Source organism: Phalaenopsis equestris, unplaced genomic scaffold (genome assembly GCF_001263595.1).
Source record: "Phalaenopsis equestris unplaced genomic scaffold, ASM126359v1 Scaffold001111, whole genome shotgun sequence".
NCBI lineage: Eukaryota > Viridiplantae > Streptophyta > Magnoliopsida > Asparagales > Orchidaceae > Phalaenopsis > Phalaenopsis equestris.
The window spans coordinates 175,097-187,388 of record NW_018165550.1 but is presented as its reverse complement, the minus strand read 5'-3'; the positions used below and the strand labels follow the sequence as shown (position 1 = coordinate 187,388).

The window sequence follows — 12,292 nt, the reverse complement described above, 5'->3', positions numbered from 1 at the left end:
GGAGCCTACTTCTAAAAAAAAATATAATTACCTTTATACCACTCAATTCCTCTGTATTTACATATACCACCAAAGTTTTTTTTTAAGGATAATTACATATAGATCATCCGAAATATTGATATTTACAAATTTACCATCTAGGTGATTTTTTGAACTACCAAACCAATGTGTTTACGTGCTCAACGATCAAACTATCGTGAACTTTATAAAAATATTGGTTAGGCTTTTATCATGAAATTTGTTACTCGAGTGAAATTGAAAATTTGATGAAAAGGTGTGGTTGATTTGTAAATAGCAAGTTTCTGGTGATCTGCATGTAAAAATAACACCAAAACTTTGCTTCTTATTATTGTATTGAATGATTGAAATATATGTAAAATTGAAATTATGGCAAGTTTGTCTACATGATTGAAATAGAACAAGCATAATTAATTCTTTATATGATGTAAATGGGCATGAAAAATTATACTCGAGTTTGAGAAATATATGTACATTATACGTAATCCATAATTATACATGAGTTTTGTTGGGGGCTCGTATTATAGTCTCTGACCAATCTTTAAAAAAAAAAAAATTTAAATATGACCATTACAAGGTAAAATAATCATGAACTAGGACTATGCAATATGTTTCTAATTATGAACATAACATGCACCATACAACTAAGTGTCTGCTTGGGGCAGCTGCAGCTTATTGAATAATTTGCTGATAGGCTGATTAAAAATAATCTGTTAATAAGCTAGGTGCGGTGGCTATTATTGAAAAAGTCAGACCGCTGCTAGAAAGCTGCCACCACACCTAAATAGGTGCGGTGTGAAAATGTTGTTTACGGCGTTTTGAAAACGAACAAGCTGTCAAAATACAGTTTACCCAAACAGGCCAAGTGCTTTTTCAAAACGCCGCCGCACCAAACGCTGCCCCAAACGGACTCTAAGAAGCAAATGAATAATATTTTTCTTCATGAAGAAGATAAACATGCATATTATATTTCTTTCCATCTAGTTTCTTTTTAGTGTGATTAATCCCTTATTTATCAATGTAATGATAATTAAAAACTCACTTAACAAAAAATAATAATATAATTAGCCTAATTAAAAAACTAATCATAGAACAAGCTCAACAGTCAAGCATATTTACGTAATTACAAATGTGCCCTTACTTCCATCATTGAAAGTCACATGCACTAAAATTTTGATTCTCTGAGTACAATTAAGTGTTGGTCTATTGTTGTTCTTTTTATGAAACAAGCCCCGGTAAATATTTACATACATACCACTCAATTGTAAAAATGCAAAAAAAATTTATTAAATTAAATTTATTTTAAGATTATATATTTAATTTAAAAATTTATTAAATTAAATTTATTTTAAGATTATATATTTAATTTATCTCTAACATATTATATGTAACTTCAAAATTTGATGTCTTCAAAATTTGAAAATTATATTATAACAAACAATATATATTAACAACAACAAATACAAGACTTTATCCCACTAAGTGGGGTCGGCTACATGAATCCTTTTTCTCCATTGAGTACTATTAAGTGTCACATTTTCATTTAATTCTAATAGATTAAGATCTTTTTTTTATATACTATGTCCAAGTCTTTTTAGGTCTATCTCTGTCTTTCTTAGCATAAGTCAAATCTAAAACATCTACTCTACTAACAAGATCATCAGATGGTCGACGTTTAATGTGACCAAACCATCAAAGATAGCTCTAATCTTGTCCTCCACTGGAGCTGCACCCACCCTATCACAGATATATTCATTTCACATTTTGTCTCTAAGTGTTAAGCCACTCATCTATTTAAGCATTTTCATCTTAACAATACTTAACTTTGTTTTATGCTTCTCTTTTAAAGGGCAACATTATGCACCATAGAGTATCGTGGGTATCATCACTATCTTATAAAATTTTCCTCTAAGTCTAACCGGTACTTTTCTATCACACAATAGGTTTGATGCATTTCTCCACTTCAACCAACCAACTTGAATTCTATCAGTAACATCCTCATCTATATCACCATCACTTTGAACAATAGATCCGAGATATCTAAAAGGATCACACCAATTAATGATTTGATCACCCATAGTTACAACTCGGTCACTAGAGTTACTACCGCTAAAATTACATTCAATGTATTAAGTCTTAGATTTACTTAAACTTACTTAAACGAAGGCTTTTAGCCTCCAATGTAGACCTTCATAATTCAAGTTTTTTATGAAGTCCTTCTCTAGTCTTATTCATAAGAAGGATATCATCAATGAAAAACATAACCTAAGTACATCCTCCTGTTAATGTCCAGTAAGAGCATCAATAACTACAACAAAATGATATGAGCTTAAAGCCAATCTCTGATGTAATCCAACTGAAACAATAAAATACTTGGTCAATCCTACTTATGTTCGAACACAAGTAATAATTTTAGTATACATATCCTTAATGACTTGAATATACGTCATATCAACACCCTTTTTTTTCTAAAACTCTCCAAATGACTTCTCTTGGGACCTTAACGTAAGTATTTTCTAAATCAATAAAAATTATATGTAGATCCTCCTTATTCTCTTTGTACTTCTCCGTCAAACCTCTCAATAAATGTATAGCTTCCATAGTAGACCTGCTTGGCATGAATCCAAAATGATTATGAGAAATCTCTGTATCACGTCTTAACAAATGTTCAATTACCCTGTCCCATAATCTTAAAGTATGACACATCAACTTAAGTTCTCTATAATTTGTACACTCTTGTGCATCTCATTTATTCATTAAAATGAGAACCAAAATACCCTTCCTCCACTCCTCAGACATCATTTTAGTTTTTAAAATAATATTAAAGAGTTTATTAAGCCAAAAAACTCCCAAATCTCCTAAATATCTCCACACTTCAATTGGGGCATCATCAAGTCCTATTGATTTCCAATATTGGTTTTCTTTAAAGCCTCATCAACTTCATTTTTAGTAATAGAATGGTAAAAATGTAATAGAATGATAAAAATAAAACAATTTATTATCATTAATGATGCTAAGATCACTAAAGTCGATCGTATTTTCATAAACTTCATTGAAAAGTCTATAAAAATAGCTCACCCACCTACTTTGAATATATTTCTCTAAGAAAATCACTTTTTGATTTTCATCTTTGATACACTTTACTTGAATTAAAACTTTCTTTGATACATTTTACTTGAATTAAAACTTCACTTTTCTCTTCTCTTTGTTTGACTAGTTTATATATATTTTTTCACTCTCTTTATTATCTAATCTATTATAAAGAAGATCACTAAAGAAGTATTTTTAGCGTCACAAATTATTATCTTATACACCTTACGAGCCACATTATATTTTTCTCAATATTCTATGTTTTTACATTTAAATCAATTTTTTTAACATAACTTCTTACATTTTATCTTTTCTTTCTCATTATTATTCCACCACCAACTCTTTCTATTTATAAAAAAATTTTCTTTTGATTCTCCAAGTACATCTTTTGTCACTTATTTAACAGTACTTATCATTTTATCCCACATAGAATTTGTTTCTTCATGGACATCCCAAATCGTGATATCTTGAAGTTTCCACTTAGAATAACATCACAATTTTTGCACTCTCTACGATCTTTTTTTCTCATAAAAAAATAATCAATTTATGTTTTATTTGATCCATTTTTATAGCTAATAATATGTCCTATCTCGTTCCTAAAATAAAATATTAGCAATAACAAAACAAAACAAAACACTAAAGCAAAATCTAATATGATTTTACCTTCTTCGTCGGTCACTCCAAAACCGTACTAGTCGCCACGAATATTTTAAAAATCTTTTACTACTCTACCAACATGTCCATTTAAATCTTCTCTAATAAAATTTTTTTCTTCGGACAATATAAAATATAATAATCAGCAAAACCAAAATATTCATAATTTGAATGTTTCAATCACTTTAAATCGCCTACCAGAAGAATAAAAGAATCCCATCAATTACGAAACCATGCAGCATCTTATGCTTTATGCGGTCACCACTACCAGATCTGAGAGAATCGCCATTATTAATATGAGGTTTTTACATATGTACCATCTAAAACATATATATTTACATATGAAACCACCTATACTCTAATATTTACATGTTATCCCCCTAGAACTTATACCTTTCAGATTTGCCACTATCCATTATCATTCCTCTCTGCAGTCTTCCTAACCTGAGATCGAAATTTTGACTGGTTCACATGTAAATATTAGAGTTTTGGTGTTTGATATGTAAATATAGGAAAAATATTACATCAGGACTCCGAATATAGAGCTACGTTCGGATTGCAATAGTTAAGAATATCCCGCTAAGTTAAAGTAATATTTCATCTGCGTTGTTGGTAAAAAACGATGTGTTATTTGAGTATTATATGACGTTATTCGATTACTTTGCGGTGTTATTGAAATATTCTCCCGCATTACTTAATTTGGGGTGAAGTGTTATTGGAATATTCCCCCGCGTTACTTGATTTGAGACTGTGTTATTCCAATAACATTCTGAAAATTGAAATAACACGGAAAATATGTCGAATAACACAACCCCAAATCAAGTACTCGGGAGGGAATATTTCAATAACACTGCAAAATAATCAAATAACACCATATAATACTCGAATAACACTTAATTTTTTATAAATAATGCAGATGAAATATTCCTATAACACAGCGAGAGATTTCAAACTATTGCAATCCGAACGTAGCTCTATGTTCAGAGTCGTGATGTAATATTTTTTAGTAAATATATATGTTTTAGATGGTAGGTATGTAATTTATAATATTTAACAATATATCACAGAGTCCTAAAAATAGAAACACATAATACTCGTGTTTAATTTTTAACCAAGTGATTGACAAGTTGTAAACATTAAGGGCTACATATGCAAATAAAGAAATGTAAACTGTTAATGTAAAATCCCAAAATAAAGAGGGCAACATTGCAATTTATTGATCAAAATTCATGATAATCTCTACCCATATTTTTTATTTTTATTGAATTTTTGATGATTTGAACATGACACGCATAAGTGCATCAGCTCTATTTACAAAAAAAAAAAAAATTGATTCGATTGTTGGCTTAAACCAATATTAAATTGAAATACGAGGCAAGCTACAAACCAAAATGTTAAATTAAAGATCTTTTAACCGATTTCAAGCCATACGTGCATCAGTTGGAATTGACTCAAGATTTGCTCGTAGTAGTTTTTTATTTATAAAGATTATGTATATAATGTTAATTTCGAACCGATTTTAAGCTAGATCATATCCAAATAGCTCAATTTGAGATAATCAGTTTCAATTTTGAGTCGGATTGAGCTGATTCCGAGCTTAAACGATCAATTTAAGCCAACCCGATTCAATTTCAAGCCGCTCAGCTTAAAATCGAATATAACGAGCCATGAGCCAATTTCGAGCCACTAATCTATTCAAGCCGATTTCGAACCCAAACTTCGGCTCCAAATCGGGCCCCCCTCTCAAGTCTCAATCATACACCTAAAATAATGTATGTTTCAAATCCCAAATTCCACAAAATTTTTTTACAAACTTGAAATATAATTTTCACAGCATAAATTAAAGCATCAAGAGTACATATAAATAATAATAATAATAATAAAGACCTCATAATTATGAGTTATTACAAATATATCTTCTAAGGCTTGGGGACAGTAGCATTGAGAATCTTCACATCCTGATATGGTTTGTCATTCCTATCAGTCTTCACCTTCTCTATTCCCTGCAGGTTTGCAAGAAGAATAAATATACTTCCAGTTACTTAATAAATAGAATAAAAATATGGGTGAAAATATCATGATTGAATTTAGGTTAGGATGAATAATCAATTAAGTTTTGTATTGCACTAATCTGAAAGCAAATCCAAAGGTTTCAAACCCATAACAACCAAAGTTTAATCATGATACCCTCATGTACATACATAGCAACCAAAACATTACTATTTACAAAATAAAGCACCCAAGCGTTGCTTTTGAACTGCCGAACCGATGTAGTTACGCGTGTCATGATCAAACCATCGAGAATTTGATAAAAATAAAGAATACGGGTTGGGGTTTTATCATGCATTTCAATATTTGAGCGGGAAATTGAAAAATGGATGAAAGAGAGTGCCAGGTTTGTAAATAGTAATGTTTCGAGTGGTAGGTAAATGACGCTTTTTTCGAATTTTGCTCTGAGATTGGGTGCGATATATAAGTTGATTGATTAATCATGTATTGCACTCAACTTGCATAAATTTAGAATAGGATATTCTAATCCAACTTTAAGCATGATGAATTTTGCAACTATTGAGTATGCCTTGAGAATAGTGCAATATAGAAGTTGATTAATTAGCCAAACATTGCACTCATCTTAAAGCAAATTCAGGGACAAGAAAAAATCTAGCAATAGTTTAAATAAGGACATCATCATACAAATTCGACCATGATGAATTTTCTGACGATTGAACATGCTTAGAGAAAAGTACAGCTTCATTCATAGCACTAAAGAATTTGATATTTACAAATCAAGTACCATCTTTCATTCATTTTTCAAATTCTCACTGAAATATCAAAATTCATGATAAAATCCTACCCATATTTTTCCTTTTTATCAAATTCTCAATGGTTTGTTTGTGGCATTTGCATGAGTGCTAGTTTGGTAAATAGCGATGTTTCAATGGTTATGTACATAATTACCCTTGCAAAAATTATTGAAAGAAGATTTATGTACATACCACTTAATTCATATGTATTTACATATTTAGCACGTAAACTTTAATTTTTATAAATGTTACCTTTCCGATACATGAAAATGTGCATCTCACATTTTAAAAGTTAAAAAATGAGGGTATGTTTGATGAGACATGAAAGACTTGGTTGGTATAGATATGTTAGAAGTTATTAGGAATTGATTTATTTTCTTTCTTGTTATTTTCTATTTTATGTATTTCCTATTTTATGTACTTACTTTTATCTCTAGATAGTTATTAGGAGATATAGGTCGAGTTATTAGGAGATATAGGTCGTATTTTTTTTCCTTTTATCTCCGAGTAATTATTAAGAATTGATTAATTGTAATCTTGGAGACATAGACGTTATGTATTTCCTATTTTAGAATTCATATAAGTTCTATTTATCCTCCCTTTTCATATAAATAAAATATTCTGCTAAATTCTTAAAACCTACATGGTATCAGAGCCTTGAAATAAGCCCTAGAGTCTCAGGCGGAGGAGATCTTTTGCCGTCAGAAACTTCTTATTCCTTGCAATCAACAATCTTTCTCCTTGCCGGCCCTAGCCGTCAAAACCCCTCTCCCTCCAGGTCCTAGCTGTCGGAACTCCTTCATGCAAGAATTAACCACTAGAACTCTCTCCCCACAGGTCCCTAGCCGCCGAAACTCCTCACCCTGCAGGCCCTAGTTGTTGGAACTCCTTCCCGCATAAACTAGCCTTCCAAAATCTCTCCCTGCAGGTCCCTAGCAACCAGAACTTCTCCCACCGCAGCCCATTAGGCGCCGAAACCCCCAGCCGGAATTTCCCACCACAGGCCCTCCTACGATCCAAGTTCTCACTACAGTCTTTGACTGCACTCAATTGCTGCAAGGATTTCTTTCTTCCGAAATAAATCTTCCTCCTAGAGGCCTTGTCTCCCGTCAGAATTTCTTCTTGTCGGCATACTCACGTGAAAATTCCTTCTCTTCAATTCACAAGCAGCCAACAGTTTTTTTGTCTCCTATAAAAACATCTTCTCCGTGGCCTCTAGAGCCTAAGCACAAACCACCTCGAAAGACAAAGCAAACTGCTTGCAAGTCCACCGGCGGCAATGCCCCAATTGAGCAACTAACAACCATGGTGGTCAAGAAGTCGGCTCCTGCGACCGGTGGCATGAAGAAATCTCATTGTTTACGTCCCAGAACAGTTGCGCTGAGGGAGATCAGGACATACCAAAAGAGCATGGAGCACCTCATCTGTAGCTTCCCTTCCTACGTCTAGTCCACAAAATTGCGCAGGATTTCAAAACCAATCTCCAATTCTAGAGTTTTGTCGTTGTTGCGCTTTAGGAGGCTGCAAAGTCTTAACTTGTCGGTCTCTTTAAAGACATAAATCTTTGCGCCATCCATGTGAAGAGGATTCCTTTTATGTCGAAGGATATTCAGCTTAATCGTCGCATCTGTGTCCCTCCTTTCCAGACGCAGGGAATGGCTTCTTCCATGTCTCGGCGTCTGATTGGAACCATGGCTGATTCCTCCACCTTCGACCTTCCATCTGACACTGTTCTTGATTCCACCGGAGGCTCGACATCTACCTCAATCCCTCTATAGACAACGGAGGAACTGAACACCACAAACTCCACGGGGAATCGACAAATAAAGGGGTTGACTGAAGTGTTGTAGATTTCGAGGGCGTAGAGAGACCTTTAGCAGCAGAAGATTTGGTCCAAGACACGTTGAACTCTATTCAGAGTCGAGTGGAATAAGCTGTTTGGTTCTAGTCAGTTCTCCTCCGGCCTATCGACCTCTCATGTTCATCCAGGATAGTCATTCGAGGAGGATGATTTATTATTATTTTTTCTTTCCCTTTCTTTTTTCTCAAAAAAATGGTATGATGACATCTTCCTCGATTCTCCTTTGCCGCCATAGTCTTTTTTTTCCTACAACAAGCCATCCTTCGAAACTTTTTCCTGCAGCAGACCTTTCTCTGGAACCTTCTCCTACAACAACACCCTCCTCCCAAGTCTTTTTCCTGCAGCAGACCCTCCTCCAACACCTTTTCCTGCAGCAGACCCTCCTCCAAAATCGTTTCCTGTAGGAGGCCTCCACTGAAGTCCTGTAGTAGGCCCTCCTCTAGAACTTTTTCTTTGCAGGTTATGTCCTACAACTTTCCCTATAAGTTATCTACTTCCCCGCAATCTTCTCTGTAGCATTGCATATAACAGCCTTCTGCCTACCTACAAAAACCACAGTCAAATACAACTGTAGATAAAGACAACCGCAACCAACTAGAAGTATCTCTAAATGCTATTGGGGATGAAGACTTCATGTTCTACCACACAACATATATCCCTCGCCCATTGTTTTATGATTTCAAATTCAAGTTGAACATCTATGTTTCAACTTGAGCATGAGTGTTAGAAGTTATTAGAAATTGATTTTTTTTTCTAATTTTTCCTATTTTATGTCTTCCCTATTTTATGCATTTCCTTTACTCTAGGTAGTTATTAGGAAATTGATTAATTATAGTCTTGGAGATATAGGTGTTATCTTTTTTCTTATTTTATGTCTTTTCTTTTATCTCCGAGTACTTATTAGGAATTGATTAATTATAATCTTGGAGATATAAGTGTTATATGTATGTCATAGTTTAGGATTCGTGTAAGTTGTATTTATAACGTCTTTCATATTAATAAAGTATTCCGCTAAATTCTTATAACCTACAAGATGTTAAAAGTAAAATTTAAGTGTTAGATATGTATATACATAGGAAATGGTTTAAATGTATGTAAATGGCCCATCAAGTAATTAGCAATACATTGCACTCATATCAAATTAAAGCAACAAAATTTCTTCTTTCAATAAGCCTCAGGAAAAAAAAAATACTAACCTGCACCACATCCATCCCTTTGACAACTCTACCAAACACAGAATGCTTATTATCCAGCCATGGAGTGGCCACAGTGGTGATAAAAAACTGGGATCCATTTGTATTAGGCCCAGCATTAGCCATTGAAAGAGTGAAAGGTCTGTCATGTCTTAAGCTGCATAAATGAAGAGAAAATATTTACCAAGTTAGGGTAAACAGCATTTTTAAGCATTCTCTTAAGCTGGTTAAACAAATAAATAAAATAAAGAAAGATTTACATACATACCACTCATTTCCTATGCATTTACATATCTAACACCTAAACTTCAATCTTTACATACCTGCCACTTTATATATGCTGAATTTCACTTTTTCAAAGTTTAAATAGTGATATTTTTGAAGTGATATGAAAATATTTGGTGGTATTAATGTAAAAAGTAAACTTTAGGTTCTAGATATGTAAATACAAAGGAATTGAATGGTATGTACGTAAAATAAATGAAATAAATGCCCTTAATTAAAAATAGTGTCAAATACCAAGAGATCAATTGATAGTGCTGTGTTGTGGAGTCTAATTATTGCAACATATTAAACATAGATGGCACACGAATCGACCAAGGGGTTGGAAGGTAGAGGGTTGGAACTGATACCGGAGTTAATCCACATCACAATAGAAATGAAAATATTATTGCTGGAATTCAAATAGGTTAAAACGGCGACTCTTCAAAATAGGAATAAATTATAACAACACAAATTGACACCCTCGGGCAATGGTGAAAGGGGTGGATGACAACTGGCCAACAGAGAAGATGGGAAGGGAGGGTTGCTCTGTGTGTGTGTGGAATGTGGTTTTAAATGATGCAGTAGATAAAGAGGTACAAAGGTTGTCGGCGGTAGCAAAGTCTAGTACTGGGGGATACGGCAGCTGTTAGATGGTCTGGAGAGGTTTGCGGTAAATCTGGGAGGTGTTGGGGGGGAGCAGTGCGACACATTTGGAGGGAAGGGAAGAGTTGAAGCAAGCCTAGAAGGTGTAGGGGAGAGTTGTGCCAAGTCTGGTAGGAAAAAAAAACAAGAAAGATGGGGTGCATGAAGATGATAACAAATAGGAAAAGGGAAGATAAACACCACCTAAGATGAGTTACAGCCGGAGCACCTTCTCGCCGTCAGATATAGCCTATAAGAGAAAATGGGAAGGTCGGAGGCTGTTCAAATAGAAATCTCAACAAAAATTAACTCTAAAATAGAAAATAATGAATATATAATACATAACTAGGAGGGGGAGGCCCCACCCTCAGATGACAACCCTAACCCCCCAAAATAGGAGTCGGTCAGCCCTAGTAACTCCTTGGCTGAACAGGTCCAAGTCGTCCAGTTGGTTCAACCCTCATAGAGCCCCGCTTCTGTTTGCCAAGATTTGGGGAGCTTCGACTTCATTAGTCAAAGTTTTTGTTTGCACGTTGACGATGACGGAGTTGTTGGAACCTCTCGGGGCTAACAGACCTTTGGCGGTGGCTCGAAGAACACCTATATCCCACTAGCGACTGTACTGCCTCCCAAAACACTAGGCAAGTTTTCTTCACTTGCGAGCACACCTCCATATCGATCCAATCTTATGGGGGTCCCCTACTGAGTTGGATTGGGTTTATGTGTCCTGCATAAACAGTTGAATTCTCCCAAAGTACCCATGGTCGGTTCAACCTAATCTTAAGTGAGAGTAACTTGAACCTCCCCGAATAGTGGTGGCTATGGTGGTAAGGTATCAACCGCGATTTACTAAAATACTCTCTGTTGTGATTGTCCTGTGTCTGGAGTTGGTGTCTCAGTCCTATCATCCTTGATCGTCACCGAAATTGGTTCCACCGATACTACTCTAATAGCAATGGCACGTGATCTCGGGCTCCGTCCAAGGGAGAAGAATGATGTTCTTCCATCCTTGGTAAAAGAGTATGTGTCTTTGAATCCATCATGTTGAGTAGTATAGTCAAATTGTTATAACTTCTCCAACATCAAGTGGCAGACATCAATGGGTACCACATCACATCACACCACACATAATTCTACAGCTAACTCTCAATTGAAAACTCCACTAGGCACCTCCAATCAATGGGGACCATGTTCTCCTTCTTCAACCACATCAGAGAATATAGTTGGAAGTGTCTCTGAGTTATGAGACCCAACTTCTCCACCATCTGTGTAGAAGCCACGTTCTTACTGCTCCCTCAATCAATGATGAGACTGCATACATTCCCGTTCGGAGTGCAAAGAGCGTGGAATATGTTGCGGCAAAGACACTGCATATCCATTTTATCCTCAGTCCTTAGAACCCGTCGAACCACGAGTATCTCACCTTCATCCAGTTGTCTCCTCGTTGTTAACCTCCTCCATAGGGCTACCCCCCCCCCCCCAGTTATGGTGAGTTCATCTGACTATGGGTGTAAACAAGTCGAGTTTGAGTGAGTTCTGACTCGGCTGTGTTTGGCTCGCTAAAAAATAACGTTGTTTGTGTTCAACTCAATAATATATCGAGCGCAAAAATTTAATCGTGTTTGGCTCATTTACTCAGTGAGTCGAACATGAACTGTTTGCAAACAACAAGTCATTTTAACGTCCCTAATCACACAGCAGTGGAATGTAAAAGGTAGGGGTAAGAGTTAAATCTTATTATTTATATTAAAATATTCATTTAAATA

The 12,292-nt window shown here is 34.9% G+C and overlaps 1 protein-coding gene and 1 pseudogene across 2 annotated transcripts in view; one reads left to right on the top strand and one right to left on the bottom strand.

Annotated features, from left to right (window-relative positions):
* Positions 1-5,573: 5,573 nt before the first annotated feature.
* The window catches only part of LOC110033182 (peptidyl-prolyl cis-trans isomerase CYP71), a 37,100-nt gene continuing 30,381 nt past the window's right edge, over positions 5,574-12,292 (bottom strand). For both annotated transcript variants that reach the window (XM_020737085.1, XM_020737086.1), the window contains 2 exons: positions 9,624-9,777; positions 5,574-5,765 (listed from right to left, as the gene is read on the bottom strand). In XM_020737085.1, the coding sequence (XP_020592744.1) occupies positions 5,682-5,765; positions 9,624-9,777 (238 nt within the window). In that variant the 3' untranslated portion in view covers positions 5,574-5,681. The remainder of the gene's footprint in view (positions 5,766-9,623; positions 9,778-12,292) is intronic.
* LOC110033191 lies at positions 6,192-8,486 on the top strand (annotated as a pseudogene).